The 18,248-nt window shown below is 35.1% G+C and overlaps 1 protein-coding gene across 1 annotated transcript in view; it reads right to left on the bottom strand.

The window, feature by feature from the left end:
• The window catches only part of LOC136028087 (ADAM 17-like protease), a 52,906-nt gene that overhangs the window by 7,165 nt on the left and 27,493 nt on the right, over window positions 1-18,248 (bottom strand). The window contains exons 5-9 of the mRNA XM_065705706.1: window positions 17,172-17,338; window positions 12,785-12,985; window positions 9,648-9,786; window positions 7,142-7,377; window positions 208-416 (exon numbers count right to left, since the gene is read on the bottom strand). Coding sequence (XP_065561778.1) covers window positions 208-416; window positions 7,142-7,377; window positions 9,648-9,786; window positions 12,785-12,985; window positions 17,172-17,338 — 952 coding nt within the window. The remainder of the gene's footprint in view (window positions 1-207; window positions 417-7,141; window positions 7,378-9,647; window positions 9,787-12,784; window positions 12,986-17,171; window positions 17,339-18,248) is intronic.

The following is an 18,248-nucleotide window of genomic DNA, read 5'->3' on the forward strand; positions in this document are numbered from 1 at the left end:
AAATCAAACAATGTGTATTTTTTTTTGGAGAGACGTCGGGTGGAAGTCGAAAAACGCTAATTAAATAGACCCAGTATCATGGGGAGGGCCGTAAGCATCTCCAAAATTTCAAGGAGAATAATGTTGCATATTTGTAATTTGCATAAAAAATGAATTGTATTTTACCCAAAATTTGTCTAAATAGACTTATTTTTCCAAAGTACTAACCTACAGACAGCCCCTTGACCCCTCCTAAGATGGCAGTGTTTATCACAGCAAGGATCAGAGTCTTCAGAGCCCAACAGTCCAGCATCGCATTCCTCCTTTCCTTCAACACGTTGGTTGCCACAAAACGATTCTTCCGGTTCCGCAAAACATCGGGATGCTTTGGCGAGGAGAACCGCGCGGATACTTCGAAGACTACACGGCGAAAATTTCTGAAAAAAGAATCAATACAAAATATGGTAATTAGTCAGTAATGAAAGGGTAATGCAAAACTCTAGTACAGTATTTTTTTTACTGCTAATAGTCCTTACAACTTATAGCAAAAATGGCCGCCACATTACCCAAAAACTGCATACATTCAGATCTTTAATTTAAACTCGCTCCTGTAAAATTCCTATATCCTTCAAATCCTTTTTTATGAAATCTTCCCATCCTATTCGGGCATCACCTGTCTGTCTTCAATGTAAAGCTTTTAAGTGGGATCGAACCATTTTCCTTCCAGCTTTTGGTTGATATACCCTTAATCAAACAAGTACTTAAAACCATCTTAAGAAAATTCCTACTGAAAACACCTAGCATACTTGGCCCTTTGAAGCACCCACGATTCATATCCATAATTGACCACACAACTGAAGCTTCTTGCATCCCGATATTAGTTCGAAGATTTATCTCCTATTCTTCCAAACCTTTTATCACTGCGAAAAAACAACCTCCACCTTCAATATTCTACTTTTTACATCTTCACACATCCAGCATTTTTATTAATAGTACTACTCATTCAAGAGAAGTTATTCGATCGAAGACACGAGCTAATAATGAAATTTGGGAAATCCCTATCAACAAACGAGAAGCACCGATCCATACTTCACACCTACCGCATCAATCAGCAGACATACTAGGCACTACTACAAACTAGGACCAGTCAAGTGCCCTACGAACAGATTCGCAAACTCCTTTGTACCATATTTCGTAAGAGCATGTAACAAGTGAATTGAAAGTTGCACCATATTTCGTAAGTGTATCTAATTAGTGACCATTTGTGATTGTAAAAGTAGCGTAATTTAGCGTTCACTTTTGAGTGCTACGATAGCTATTTCAATAAACGAATACGAATCCACTTAATTGATTTTCTTGTTATCCAGCATCACTTTTTCATCCTCATTTATTCCTAGTCCTAGTAATTTCGTCTTCTAAACAGCTATTCTATTCTATCTTAACATTCATTTATTTTGCTAACAATTTAATCTAGGACCAAAAAATATGGGTAACTAAAACGAATGGGAACTGGCGCTAGTGTCGACAAAAAGGCCCTCAACACCATCTAGCTTTTGGAAGCACATGGCACTTCTTTTTACAGTAATGATAAGAATGATTAATTTCAATTTGTGTAGTTATCAAAAATTAGTGTTGTAATAAGTGCCTCATCTCGGTTCCTGACAGAAAATGATTACAAAGCTTAAAAAATGCCCAGTGTCGTCAAATGCTAGATAGCGTTGATGTTGTTTTGCCAATACTATCGCCAGTTTCCACTCTTATAAGTTACCAATAATCTTTGTCAAGTACTTCTGCACAATTTAAGCATTGGAGATTTCAACCTTCCATTTGATACTATACCCGTTACGTTCCTTAGAAAACAGCCCGTGAGAAAGGATAAGACAAAAACAAACTCACGAACTTCTGAACTGTAGCAGTATTATTCATGGGCATAGCACAAATCGCTTTATTGTGCACCGTAAAACGTGCAAGAATAGGACCTTCACTAAAACTTTTCTCATCAGCTGAATCAAATGCCGAGTCATAATCTATACAAGTAAGGACAATAATCACTACTCACTGTAACATAGCCAGAGCTAAAGGTGTCTGATAATTCAGGTGTCTGATCAATACAAGCGTCAATATTGTCAATACTGTTTCAACAAATCCTCTCCTTTTCCTAAAAAACTTCTATCTTCTCTTAAAAATTTGTCTACCAAATCTCTTAGTCTAATAAGCATCATCAAGCTAAGTAACTTGCTTCCAACGGGCATAATCAAGCTAATGGCTCAAAAATTTTTTTTTTTTCTTGGTCGATTTCGTCAAAAGAATTTTTATTTTGTGTCGACACTTTATTTAAATTTTATTGACACTTCATTGAGCATTGATTTTTTTTTATTATTGAGAGTACGGCCTAACATAATTGTATGCAGGGTGAACAATTCCACAAACAATTATGGCCCATCGATAGGCACGAATTCACAGAACTAAATTTCCAACGAATTTTGGCCTATTGTCAAACTATTTAACACTTGCACCGGAAATATTTTCCCTTAATTGATTAATCGTTTTTGAATGATTAGTTAGGTTTACTGCTGCAGTTAGAATTTTTTCATTAAAACTGGCCATTAATAGGAAAGTGTTTCGGTAAAGTTATTACTTTCGAGAAATAAATATCTACCAGTTTAATATCTTTGAACACCCAAAAAAAAAAAAAAAAAAAAAAAAAAAAAAAAAAAAAAAAAAAAAAAAAAAAAAAAAAAAAAAAAAAAAAATCTAACGGTGGAAAAGCACATGATATCGGAAAGAGATAAATATCTACGCATTGTAAAGGCTCACACTGAATACAAGGTTCGGTCGTAAGAATATAGACTTCTTCTGAGTTGTATGAACTGTTGATAAATTTAAGTTTAAACAGTATATTCAAACTCAATAATATTTGGCTACTGCAGTGTCGGCACGTATAAAAAGCTCCTTCCATTTAATCTCCCATCAACGGCCCAGTATATATTTGTCAGTCATTGAATAATGGTGGGAATTCGTATTATTCATAATTGGAAAAGCAAAAAGAAATGTGGTGAGCCGTCAGAGTGGTTTGCTACTGTCCCATCTCAGGCATGACTAAATTGAGTGGCCTATCCAGGATTTCTAAAAGGAGGGTTGGGATTAAATTTTAGCAAATACAGAAAGTTCTTGTGCTAACTTCTTATCAACACTGCAACAGAGAAAGAGCCGAGATTTTAAAAATAGTGGGAGAGGGATCCACGAAATGGCGGGACTATTTGAAATTTGCCACAAAATACCACAAAGGGGCAACCTAATATTTTTAGTACAGATCATCTATTAGGTTTCACAATAATCTGTGCTTTTAGATAGCAATATTGCACCAAGGAGTACCAAAACTCTTTTCTTCTTGGTAAGGAAAAATATTCCCTTGAATTTTTCCTCTTTCATACCCTTTTTTTCGGGCCATAGAAATGTCCTTCGAAATTTAACGTAAGACTTTTTTTTTCTAATAACTGGTGGAATAGCCCTATCCAATAAAGTACCAAACGTCTGTTAAGAACTATTTTTTGTGAAATTCTTAGCGAGTTTTCAGAGAATTGAAGGACACCAAAAGAACTGTATTTGTATTATAAGATGAATATAAAGTAATGCCTGTTGTAATTATTGTTGTAAATATTATGCCACGAAGTGTATACTAACAAAATTTTTGTAACGCCCCTTTCTGCTTTTGAATATCTTTGTCTTACCCACCTTTAGAGCTAGCACTGTTATTAGGCATTTCAAGGACTTGCAACAATTCTTAATTTTAAGGACTGCAATCCTCTTTGTTTATCACAAGGTGCACAAAAAGAATTAAGTTTTGATCATAACGCTATGAAAGATCCTCATGACCTCCAGAGAAAGTTGTGCAATTGGCGTATTTTTTTCTTAGTTATTGATTGATATAGTGTTACCACTTTTATTTTATCTAAGAGTAGGGGTTTCTATCTGTCCAAAAATAAAATTTCATGCGACAATCCTCCCCCTCCTCATCTCTGTGCCTGGTTTTCAAAATGAAAATTTTGACCCCCCCCTTTCTGCACGCAAAGTTCAAATTTTATCATAAGGCTTTCATATTAATAGCTAACGTTCCCCATTAAAAAAATACTGTTTCTACAAAATTTTTAAGTGCTCGTGCGCATTATCAAGTTGTTGGCCGCCTGTGTCGTCTCATTTTATTGATATACTAGTGTTGAAATTGTCTCTTTTTGTAATTTTTTTTCATTAGGTTCCCACTCTATGGGCATGGTTTTTGTCAAATCATTTTAGTGATTTTTAACAACCCATTCTTTCATATGTAATTTTGCCACCACATAATGTAAAGGAATTCACCACATAAGCCTTTTCCAAACATAATTTAAGATATTTACCCCTAATTTTTTTACCTCCCCCCCAAAAAAAAACAATTTTATGAGTCTACTGCTCTTTAGGGGCCTCGCCCAAGTCACTCAGCGTATCCCCAGGTGGCAATAGGAGTACATCCTACAGATATGTAGGGCAAAGGGGACCAAGGGGGACCTTGTCCCCAGGGATCCATAATAGAAACTGGGGCACCCTCGCCCGGGGCCATAAATACAGTTGGAGGAGCAGGAAGGCCCCTCAAATGTGCACTCAACAGGGCCCGACGATGTGTCCAGACGTTTCATGAGTTACAAACCTTCGCCCAGAAATGGGTTAAATGGCATGGCGACGCAGAACACCATCGTGGGAGGATCTTCAATAGAAAGACAACTGCGGCAGGGTGTAAGATCCAAATATATGAACAACAGCCTCTGCAAAGGGCTACCTCGACCTTTTCGGGGTACCTGCAAGACTGGGGACCTTCGGTCAACTCTATTTCCACTTGAGGAGTGGCACCCCTCGAGGAAATTATAGCCTAGTAAACGACACAGCATTTGCATGGGATTTTGATTAATGGATAATTCTTTTGGGCTTAGTCTCTTTCGACAGGCGTCTTCGGGTCGAAAAAACCTCTTCCTGGCTAATTTATCTACTATGGATTACCTTCCCGTAGTAGTATAATATTTGTAGGTATGGATATATAATAAGTCAGAGGTAATAGGGTTAGAACTGTCTGTGCAGGATTTCGACTCTTGTTGATAGAAGAGCATCACCAAGTACTAAAAACCATGGTGTGATTAAGATGGGCCCACAATTGCACAAAGCCTCCATTCATACTGGAGGTCCTAAAGACTTCTTGCTGTCTGGTTCTAAGCCAGCTTAAGCGCTTCGGTGTAGACTTGAGAAGATACGTTGACCCCCGTCCTGCACTGTTATCCAGGATCATTGCTTTTACTGAGGCCAAAATAACTTCAATGATTTAAAGAACATACAAATTGGAACTTGGAATATTACGACGTTAAAAATGACTACCGTATCGACATTTTGACTGACGAATTGAGACAATTCGAACTGGCCTTATTAGGAGTTTCAGAAACTCATATCCCAGGAGCAAGAAGCATGAAATTAGGTGATAAAGAATTTGTTTCCTAAGGCAGGAAGGATGGGGTACATAGACAGGGAGTAGGGCTCATGATGAATAAGGAAGCTGCTAAGTCTTGTTTAGGCTGGGAAGGTATTGATAATAGAATACTAATTGCTCATTTTATGACTAAAAAGTTCAGGGTATCAGTTATAGTAGTATATGCCCCCGCTGAACCGACTGACGGAGATACTAGTGACACAGATGAATTTTACTTACAGTTACGGGAGCAAATAGACAGGGTCCCAGGTAGAAATATGGTGTTTTTACTAGGAGATTTTAACGCACAGTCCAGTTGAAATACGGATAGATGTTATCCTAGCCTAGGTAAATTTGGCGAAGAAAAAGAAAACAGTAATGGCTACAGACTTTTAATATTTTGTAGGTATAACAATCTAGGTATAACCAATACGGTGTTTGATCATAAAATGGCCCATAAGTTGCCATGGTATTCACGTGATGGTAAGACAGCAAACCTTATTGATTATGTTATAGTAAATAAGACTGGCAGGATCAATATAAGATACCAGGGTATATAGGAGTGCTGCTATTGATGTTAAAAATAAGAATCACCATCTAGTAATGTCTAGGATTAATTTAAAGCTGAAATTTTGGAAGGGTACCTCCCGGAAAGTTATGATGTTGGTAGACTCCAGGATGAGAATTTGAGATAAACTTTCCAGGAACAGTTGAGTACTAAACCTGAAAGTTTAAAATTTGACAATATGGAAGACGGTTGGAATAATTTTAGAGAAACAATTTGTGAAGTTGCTGATGGTGTCTTAGGGAAGAAAGTTAAGACTGTAGCTAGGAATATTAGTGAAAAAGCTTTATGTTTAATAGAGAGGATATATATATATATATATATATATATAAATATATATATATATATATATATATATATATATATAAAAAAGAAAAGAAAAACAGAGTATAAGAACTCAAACGAATTCACATAAAGCCTGCCTTTCAAAAAGGATGAGTTGGCAGACGAAAAGATGAAAAACATTGATATTTGGCAACACTTTTATTTTCATAGTCTTCCTGAAAGGAATTTGGCTTTCTCTGAGTTATTTGGATGGGATCATCTTGGGCTGCAAATGATTTCAAAGATTTTTTTTATGATTCAGTTCCTCTCAATTAAATTTAATAAAATAGTATCATATTTTGACAGCCGCTTTCTAAGTTGGTGTTGGCTGTATGTAAACAATTATTGTCATGGAGCAAAGCCAGTCAATAAGCCGCTTGCTCTCTCTCTCTCTCTCTCTCTCTCTCTCTCTCTCTCTCTCTTCTCTTTCCTCTCTCTCTCTCTCTCTCTCTCTCTCTCTCTCTCTCTCTCTCTCTCTCTCTCTCTCTCTCTCTCTCTCTCTCTCTCTCTCACACACACACACAAATACATACACACAGATCAAATCTTTTATTCTGTGATACATCACTTAGCGTGATTAGTTCGACTTGATAAGCATTCAACTATATTCATGTTTACCAGGTTACAAAAACTCCTTTGCAATTATTTTATAATTCATTCAGATAATTCTAAGCACTTAAAAAAAAGACAAACAATAGTTCACAAGGAATGTCTTTCTTTGGCGGAACAAAAATTCTTAATTTTCATTTCTTATAGACCATAGTATTTATAAGTTTACATAAGCCTACCTTGTTGTTAATATCATATCCAGAAACTGAATAGGTATACATGAGATAGCTACCTCCTTGACTAGCAGTGGGACTACATTCAGGCTGATCAGGATCATGTTCAGATCCCCAATTATGACCAAATTCGTGAGCAGTGACTAAATCAGCTTCGCGAGTAATTACTCTTTGTCCATAATGATTCCGGCTCGAGCTTAATCCAGAATTTAGATATAATGTATAGCCACTTTTAAAATATTCTGAAAAGAGATATCGAATAGAAAATAATATTTAGTGACTTTCATTTAACAGATAATGATAAAGATTGATGTTTTTAATTCTCATAACAAAGCGTAAAACCCTTAAAATGGCTTTGTTTTTAAATTTTTTCTTGGATTTTGACCGCACGGTTAAGTTATATGGGGGAATCGTGTTGATATTTAGAACTTTGAGCAGACAGAAAAACAACTACCAGTCATCAATAGCACATTTTATGACAGGAACAGAAGGTCATTTAGAGGTAATGAGAAAAGTTTAAGGGATAAATGGTGAAAAGACATGCTAAGTATCTCCTCTCGAAACGCCAATGAAAATGGTAAAATCACCGGGGCAAAATAGAAAGAGAAGTTTCAGGGATACATGATGAAAAAAATATGAAAATATCTCCTCTCGTAAACGCAAATGAAAATGGCAAAAGCACCATGGCAAAATGGAAAGAGAAGCCTAAGGGATAAACGGTGAAAAGAAATATGGAAATATCTTCTCTCGTAAACTACAATGAAAATGGCAAAATGAAAGTAGAAGTTTAAGGGATACATAGTGAAAAGAAACATGGAAATATCTTCGCTCGTAAACGCAGTTGAAAATGGTAAAATGGCAGGAGAAGCTTAAAGGATATATGGTGAAAAGAAATAGGGAAATACCTCCTCTCGTAAACGCCAATGAAAATGGCAAAATCACCGTGGCAAAATGGTAAGAGAAGTTTAAGGGATACATGGTGAAAAGAATTATGGAAATATCTCCTCTCATAAACGCAATTGAAAATGGCAAAATGGCAAGAGAAGTTCAAGCGATATACGGTGAAAAGAAATATGAAAATACCTTCTCTCGTAAACTACAATGAAAATGGCAAAATCACTGTGGCAAAATGGAAAGAGAAGTTTAAGGGATACATGGTGAAAAGAAACATGAAAATATTTCCTCTGGTAAACACCAATGAAAATGGAAAAATCACCAAGGCAAAATGGAAAGAGAAGTTTAAGGGATACATGGTGAAAAGAATTATGAAAATATCTCCTCTCGACGCAATTGAAAATGGCAAAATCACCGAAGCGAAATGGCAAGATAAGTTTAAAGGATACATGGTGAAAAGACATACGGAAATATCTCCTACTCGTAAACGCTAATGAAAATGGAAAAATCACTGTGGCAAAATGGCAAGAGAAATTTAAGGGATATATGGTAAAGATATACGAAAATATTTCCCTTCGTAAATGCCAATGAAAATGGTAAAATCACCGTAGTAAAACAGCAAGAGAAGTTTGAGGGATACATGGTGAAAAGAACGCCAATAAAAATGCCAAAATCATAGTAGAAAAATGGCAAGGGAAGTTTAATGGATCAACAAACGAAAGTATCATAACAAAGACATACGAAAACACGAAAAAAAATACGAACAAAGACATACGAAAATATCAGCCCTCTAAACCGCAATGGAAATGGCAAAATCACCACCTTATCAGTATTGTTGCCAAACTTACAATCTCCGAATTCGGGAGCTATTTTATTACTGGCAAAAATCCTTTGGAGGTCAACGAACACTAATTGAAGTAGTTTTTAAATGTTTATAAAAACTGAGCTCCTTCAAATAATAAAATAATGAAAAGGTAACTTAACGTTGCCATATATAAAAGTGAAACACAAAATTAGAATAATTAACAAAGAAAGAACAAAATATGAAATGATTCAAGAAAGATAAGAGTTAGAAAAAAAGGGTCCAAAACTGATCTCATCACCAATACAATCAATTGTTTGTAAGAGTAGGGAGAGTCATTTAGAAATCACTAGAGAACTTTGTGGGTTAAAGGTAAAAACAAACATAAAATATGTCTTCTCATAAATTATAATAAAAGTGACATAATTATACTAAAAAAAGACATTTGTTGACACATACGTTGGGAGTTAAGTCCATAACCATTTCATTAATACAGCATTTCTAGCAGAAAAAAAGGGATTCGACGATAGCGTAAACTAACTTCAATGGGAACTAAAAACAAATTCAGGACTAAGTAAGATAATTAACGCTTTAAGAAGAAACTTTCACTCCTTGTAAAGCAAAACAACATAAAAAAAAGCCAACAAGTTCATCAATCTTGTATCAAAGGCCCTTTCCTAGTGTAAAGGCACGTAAAAACACTTCAATCACTCTTGTTCAGAACGTAAACTATTATACCAAAAAGAACGTAAACTATTCATTAATATATTGAAGAAAATAAAAATGAAAAAAATTATGAGCAGCAGCTTCACATACCAGGAGTACAGATACCGCCAACAGAATTCCTTCGAGGTGATCCAACATAAGCTAATCCCAAAATTCCTCCATCAAATTTAATATCCGTGAATAAGTGAGCTAAGCAGTAGTCTTTGTGTCCGTACTCCCGACTAAAAACCTTCAATGAAGAAAAATAAGTAAGCTTTTCATATTAGCTATGAAATCGCGAGTCAGGATAATAACACATGAAAGCCTGGCTACTTCAAACTTGAAAAATACGTGGCTCAGGGGAGACTCGGGAATACATGATGCAACAAAGTGCAAACGGACTATGCTTGATCGATTTACAATACATAATATCATATACTACGCATAGCATTATATTTTTCCCCTGCGTCCAAGGAATATATTTATTTACGACTTGGATCCAATCATGTTCTGAATTACTCCAAATAACTCGCGACCACTAGGCCTAAAATCATTTTGAGAGATCAAGGTGCGAGGTTAGATATAAAGATTAATGTTAAGAAGACTATTTATCTAAAACTGAGAATTAATGAGGATGAACAGATGATGGTTCCATCGAAATTGACCAAGCAGGGAACTTCACTTACCAAGGTAGTATTTTTAGTAAGGAAATTTGATCTATTGACGATTTGAGAAGTGAAACACCTAAGGCGCATAATGTGTCTTCTCGAGTTAATTTTTTTTAGAAAAATAACAAGATGAGTTACAAGTAATTCGTAGTTACTAGATTAGCTTACTTGAGCCCACGGTAAACAGACCTGTTGGAAACCATTCAAAAACATGGGTACTAGGAAAAGCCGAGGAAGATATGCTAGATCTTTTACAGAGAACAATCATACTTTATAGACAAAATCGGTCTGAGCAGAAACTATAGTCGATTCCCTATATCTACTATGGAAAAAGGTTAAGACTATTAGTCATATTTTACAAACGAACGATGATGTTTGTCGAAAGCTGTGTTTTTTACAAAAAAAGCAGGATTAATAGAAGCAGGACCTCCAGGTGAACGAGGTCAGAAGACAAGATATGAAGATACCAGGCACTTCAAGGGAGGGAGTAGAGAGCGACGATCAGAGTAGTTGGTTAGATGAGGAACATGCGCTTTGGTATTGACCTTAGATGGTTTGGTGCTGTACTGAGTTTTATTGATAAAAACGTTGGTGCATGTAAGAAAATTATATGTGAAGAAACTGGGCAGTTCAGGGGAGGGAGCATAGCCGGAATAAATGGAAAGACCAGGAGCATGCGCTTCATACTGACTTTAGATGGTCTGGTGTTGTAATGAGCTATTAGTGATAGTAATGCTAGTAGTCTAACAGTTAAAGCATAAGTAATTTATATCTGCGTTTCTAATATCGCTAAAGAACTTTACCTGCTAGTGGTTAGCAGTACAATTCATTCTTTGCTAAGTACCATTGCTATTACCTTGCATATCAATTCTAAATTGTTCCAGTCATTACGTGGTTGAGCAAGTTTGTGTTGATATTCTGCGGTCTACTTCATGCAGGCATTTGGTGACACCTCTCAAAGGAACTCTTAATAGTCACTAAGCCACCCCCCCCCCACCCCACCCAGAAGACAAAAAAAATAAAGAAGGCATAGGATCTTGCAGTATTTATGAAAAATCTGACATCGTTCTGGTGATTTTTTTTTCATTATTCCCCCCTCCCCCTACTTCTTCGAAAAAATTTCTATGGGTCATGCAGAGCTTAACATAGAATGAAGCACTAAAATAGCTATTCCTCTATCAAAAAAATTTTGCTGTTACTTTACAAAAAAAAAAAAAAAAAAAAAAAAAAAAAAAAAAAAAAAAAAAAAAAAAAAAAAAAAAAAAAAAACAGATATTAGCAAATCTCATAATGCAGAAAAGGTTACCCCTATAAAATAACAGATATAACAATTAATTAATCCCGATCTAGTTTAAGAGACATCCAAAGAAAAAAAATGTTACCTAGACATTTATCCTGTTCCAGATATTATATTTCAACTAAATCATATCTAGAGATCCGGGGGATCTTAAGGCTCTCAAAGTGATTAAGGTGTGCTATTCATTAACCAAAATTTATATATTTTACTCTGTTTTTCAAAATTTACGAGCTTTACGTAGTGAATAAGAACATCATTTAGCTTTTGCTGAGTTTAAATCAAAACTACATATTGAAAGTTGCATTTTTAAATCCTTGATTTTGGAAAATTTTATTTTTAATTTTCCGAAATACTTGATTTATACCGAAATACTTTTTCTTTTACTATTAGTGTTTGAATTGGCATTATATATTTTTATATAACATAAAAGTATATCTTGCACGAATTCTCTTTTCTTCTTCTTTTATTTACTTTGTTTTACCTCTAGCACTTACGTTTTAGCTGAATATAGTGAAAATTATCCACACCAATATATTTTTAATAGGATAATGTTGCCCATGATTGGAAAAGATAATGTTTTTAGCAGAAGTACCAAACATCGAGAAGAAAGAAAAAAAAGGCATAGAGTAAGCTAGTTTAAAGTTTTTAGAGAATATAAAGAAATAACAGATGTAAGATTAGGTATGTCCGTCCATGAATTACATGTTAAATATATATATATATATATATATATATATATATATATATATATATATATATATATATATATATATATATATATATATATATATATATATAAAAGTACATTTATTGAGTAATAAAATCGTTTCATTCTTGAAACAATAAAGGAAAATGTTCGGATCCAAGAGATCTTTCGAACGAATCTTTTCAATAATTATTTTTTTTGCTCTATTCACATCTTCAAAAATATGAGAATGTTCACTTTAGATTTTAGGACAGTTTTTGAGCGATTGTTCGAATATTTACTTATACCTATCATGTGAGCCTAATCTTTAAGGCTTATTCCAACTCTGCATTGTTTCTAATAGTTTCTAAAAATAATTTCTATGGATTCCCAAAAACAACATTAAAAGGTTAGAAATAAAACTCAAATCTATTAATACAAAAGAAATGTTTCTTCAATTAAGAAATCAATGAGCTTTATTTTTATGCTTAAAAGTTTTCAGTCAAACGTTCTGAGACTTTTTCTCAAAATCTGTATTTCTTAAATGACAGTATATTTATTTAGCACAGAGTATTAAAAGCAACAATAGGTCACCAACCTCAAGAAGGGTTCTAACATCCCAAGAGCTTCGTTCCATATTATAGTGCAGCTCTCCATCCCTCACTCGATTTGGCTCTGAGTGAACTATTATTTTCTTAATGACAAAACCCATACCCGTTATCGCACCATCTGTTTGATCAGGGTGGTCACGAAAAACTGTCTCAGCATAGATTGAATGAACTCTATCAACCAAACTGATCTGTAATGAAGAAACTATAAGTAGAGGAGTTAACGTTGATACCAATGACAAAAAAGATTGAAGGCGGTAAATCCACAATGCTCAAGAATAATAATAATAAACACAATAACAAAAGACATGTTGAAACTTTTTGAAAAGGCACGAAACTAAGTCCTTCGAACCTTCAATCCACCCTCTTCACCCACTTTTATAATGTCAATAGTAGAACGATAAGCATCTAGCGCCTTTTAAAGTTAGAGTCACACAAAGATTTCCGACTTGTACGGTTAGAAAACCAAAATGGAACATTTGCCCTTTCAACCCCACCCCCACGTACAGATTTTCAGAGAAAAGCTAGACTTAATGCAACTTTTCCAAATTGAAAACGTGGAATGATTTTCAATATGTATAAATTTTCGCACGTAATGGGCCAATGACCCCTTGAAGCCGTCCTCCCCTTAAATGCAAGAATTTGTTGTCTCTACAATCAGAGGCACAGGAATGGTTCCTTGGACCCTCCAAGACCAAATCCCATCGCCAATTTTTCAGCATAAAGGTAAGCAGGCATTTCCTCCTTTTATAAGTGGCCAGCTTGAAATCCAAGGGGAAGTACCCGTGCTTACTGAACATGACAATGGTGATTTTAAAAGGCGTATTTCCCTTTTTTGGTCTCCAATCTTCTTGAAATCTATAAGGCAAGTCATTTTGGACCATAAGGAAATCTAAGGGACTTTCAGAGGCGTCCACCTCTTCTGAGCAACATATGCCTGTCGCACTAAAGTGTCGGCATGCACTTAAAATTTAGTAAGAAAGTACTTACCGCCAAGAAGAGATCAATAAAATCTTTTGGACTGTTGAGCCTTACAGCCCAGGTACAGATAGGCATAAACAGGCTTTACATTTTAATTGCTTGGGAATTGTAAACCTTTTTGCTCTTCACGGATAAAGAGTTGCATGCTTCTGCTAATTGATCTATTTTTTATTCACTTCTCATACAATCTAGAGCAGAAAAGTTTATCTTTGGGAAATGTTTCATACAAATGCTTAAAAAAATTAATTGAAGTAAAGACGTAGTTTGGCAATTATTAGTAAAGTGTTATGTGACAATCAGTCAGTAATAGAATAAAACCATATTGTTTTCACTGTTAAATATAAAACAGTTAATACATATAAAACAGTTAATAGGCGTTATATTTCGAGAGTCATGTAGCCTTAGTTCACGTTGCTAGTTTAGAAATGATAACAGACAATCTGTAAGGTTTTACGTTTTGGGAGAAAGCAATAAACTATTTGCTCTTATATGCATTTCGAAACTAAAAATATTGACTGAACGTCGTGAAATGAAGAGTAAAGTTGGTTTAAAGAATATGGTATATTTGATGACAATCCTTAAAGAGCAAGTTTTTTGTTCATTGATTTTTTTTTTTTATAGATGCCAAGAGCAGTTCGCTTTTGTTCACTTCAGGACACAAGATCCCGAAATAAGATTACAGTTTTACTTTCTCGGAATAACGACTGCATGACCGAAAGCAACTGTGACTATATTTTTTTACATTTGTCTCGACTTATCACTTTCATTTAAACCGCTCACTAAACACTTGGCATCCATTGTTTCTCGCCAAACGTCTCTGCCTCACAAAGCCAGCCGCCTTGTCAATTACGAAGCCATGAACATGGTTTACAACTCACACGCTGTTCCCTGCCTCTTTTACTATATTTCTGTGTGCGAAAACCAAGCAACCTTCGGCTCGCACATTCAGCCTTTACAAAATCAATCCCAAAATCCCTCTCTCATTAAGTCAATCGATGTTTTTTCCGTCGCCCAAATCGTTAACTCCGCTCTTCAGCTCCGTAAAGTTAACTCCGTTCCCACAAAAAAAACGTACGCTCCGATTACAGCTTGGTCACACCTACCGAATTACTTCCGCTTGCTATCATTTGCCTGATTCAGTTTAATCCTTCAAATCCTATTCCCTCCTTCGTTGTCATTACCTATTGTTTCATCATCAATCAAATTTTTAGTGTTTTCTTTTTTCTTTCAAGGTTCAAGGTTCTTTTATTATAACCAATATATACGAAATATTGGGTAACTCAAGGCTGAGAGTATAGCTCGAATACAATTGAGCTACCTTTAAGAAACACTAAATATGCACAAAAATTAAAAATAAATACTTCTCTTAACCAATCTTGGCAGAAATAAATAAAAAACAAATCCCGTGCCGTACGATACCACTTCCATCCTCCGCGCACAATCCTGAGACACAATTAAATTTACAACTTAAAATCAAGTGAGTCATAAGACATCTGGAGGCCTCATGGGCGAACCCCGGAGACCAACCCAATACTTAAAAAAATAATAAACATCCTTAAAAAAAAAAAACATTTTTTCATATTATTTAGATTTATAACTTTCAATCAGCACTCTTTTCAACTTCCGTCTTATAGCATCTATGCTTACATTCAAATCAATCTCATTTTTCAATCTTTCCCAATGTAGAGGAATCAAATACCTCAGGCAAAAACGCGACCTCTCTGTAACTACCTTAGGAGTCCGCAGATTATATTTACCACGGGTTTCAACTTGTGAAGATGAAGGAGAAGAAATAAGACCCATCGATGCAAAATATCTGGGGAGCTTTTCTCGTTCAAGCTTAATCTTAAACATAACACTTAAAAATTGGATACTTTGCCGAACAGGAAGAATATTATGAATTGAAAAAAGGGTCTCTGTTGTGGATTTTAAGGGGAAGTTTGATGGAAAGGCAGAAAAGGTTTAAGGATACGAACTGCTTTATTTTGGATAATCTGTGAAGGGGTAACATTACTTTTAAAAGTGTTCAAAAAAATAATAGATGCATAATCAAAATGGGATTGCACAAGGGAAATGTAAAGGGATTTAAGAGCGCAATATGGAAGAAGGTTTTTCATTCTGCACATTATACCAACTCCACGGGCAGACTTCGCTCTAACCTGATTAATTTGCTCTTTCCATGACAAATTCTCATCAAACACAACTCCCAAATATCTTATCGATACAACCCTTTCAATAACAGACTCAGGTTCATTCGCAGAAAGGGAAACTGATTCTATATCTGGAAACTTGTGACCCGTTCTGCTGTAAACAATAAACTTCGTCTTCTTTCTGTTCAGAAGTAGTCTATTATCAGAGAGCCAAGTAGACAATCTATCGTATGTGGATGTTAAATTGACCACTAGCTCTTCACGAGATTTACCAGAAACGGTTACTGCAGTGTCGTCAGCAAACTGAGTGTCTATAGAAGAAACTCCAGTAGCTGAACACAAATCATTAATGTAAACTAGGAAAAGCAGAGGTCCTAATATGCATCCCTGGGGAACACCAACCTTATCTGACTGCTGTAAAGAATCAGATCTAACATCATTATATAGAAGTATCTGCTGCTTCCCACGAAGATACGATTCAAGTAACCTAAGGCAATTACCACGAATATCAGCATTCGAAAGCTTATACAAAAGAATTTGATGAGAAATGGAATCAAAAGCTTTCTGTATGTCTAAAAATATAGTTGCAGGCGTTTCACCACGGTCAAGACAATCACTAATATGTTGGACAATAATAGCCATAGGATGATCAGTGCAGTGCTCTTTTCTAAATCCAAACTGATGTTTAGAAATGTAATCAAATTTTTCAAAAAAAGAATAAATTCTGTTATAAAGTGCTCGCTCTACAACCTTCGAAAAAGCAGAGAGTATCGATATAGGACGATAATTAGCAGGAAGCCTCGGGTCATCACCTTTATGTAGGGCCACAATTCTTGCTGATTTAAATGTTGAAGGATAGACACCAGTTACAAATATAAGATTAATAATGTGGCATAACACCGGTGATATAACTGGGAATATTTCTTTGACCAAATTAGTCGAAGCTTACCTTTATTCTTGACACAAGATGCGATGTGAACCAGGAGAAACATGTAATTTAACAGGCAATACTCGGATTAAAATTTGACATAAACCAGTACGTCTCCAGGTTTTTTTTGCAATACCTCTATCCAAAAAATGGGTGAGGATATTTATTTTGGGCTATGAAGATACCAATTCGTCTCTTTACTGATGCTACTTTGTGGTAGCATTACGCTTGGCAGATTGTTTGATTCTATTTTTGCCCATTTTTGGTTTAATAGAGTTCTTTACTTTTTACTCCTATCTAAATAAACCAAGAATTTACCAGATAATTAATGGTGTTTTTTGAGCTCCCACCTCCCATTTCACGTTGGAACCGGTAGTCAGCCACTAGCAAAAGAGGACATCTTGTTTTTGCAGCGACGTAATTGTAGCCATCAGCCTGTCGTTTATCTCTCTTTATGCCTTGATCTATTGTTGTTACAGCATCATCTGAAAAATAACATAGGCATTAGTTTCACTTTCTCTGTTATCAAACTCTACAACAAAAAATTTAAGAATTATCAAATATGAGTTGACTTCATTAAAAACAAGTGATCAGAGTATAAGTTATCAATGCTAGTAAAGTCCAAACAAGATAGACACGCGTGGTGCCTTAAAAGGTTCGAGTTTTAGACTTCTATTGCTATGCTTCATTATGAGAACAAATTATCAACAAAATTGATTAGGATGACAAAGCTTTCCGATGGATGATTCCATTCCAAAAAATCGATAGTATTAAAAAAGAAAAACATCTTGGAGGCCAATATTATAGGTACACATTTTCGGATTAAATTGGTGACGGGCGATAATGGGAACCGAGAAAATTGGGAAATTTCCTTAGATGGATATTGGAAACCAACTGTGCAAGTTTCCATTTATTATAGAAACATACCCTTATTCGGGATTTCGGCAAGTCTCTCATTTAAGATATGCTAATGTACTTACAATATTTATTGCAAATTGATATTTCTTGACGAATAAGGGCAACTTCGTCTAATTAAGGTTTACGCATCAACGTACTTCTATGACCAGAAACTCATGGTTATCTGTGCCTTGTAAAGTGCAATATCAAACTGATCATGCCTGCTAGGATTTAAGAACGATCCACTATTAACTCATATGGTAACATACACGGCAATATTCCCATATGATAACACTTACTGCAGGATTTGGGAATCGTAAATCATAAAACTACTAGAGAAAGTAGGAAATTGCATAGCTTTATCTCTTTAATTCTGTTTTCTTGTATTCTTTTAAAATATAAATTACATTTCCTTCTTTGTGTAACGCCAGACACGTAAGCAAAACTTTCGTTGCAGAGGTGCAGAATTTCGTCAGAACTCCAAACGATAGGTGCCTT

Source organism: Artemia franciscana, chromosome 6 (assembly GCF_032884065.1).
Source record: "Artemia franciscana chromosome 6, ASM3288406v1, whole genome shotgun sequence".
Lineage (NCBI taxonomy): Eukaryota > Metazoa > Arthropoda > Branchiopoda > Anostraca > Artemiidae > Artemia > Artemia franciscana.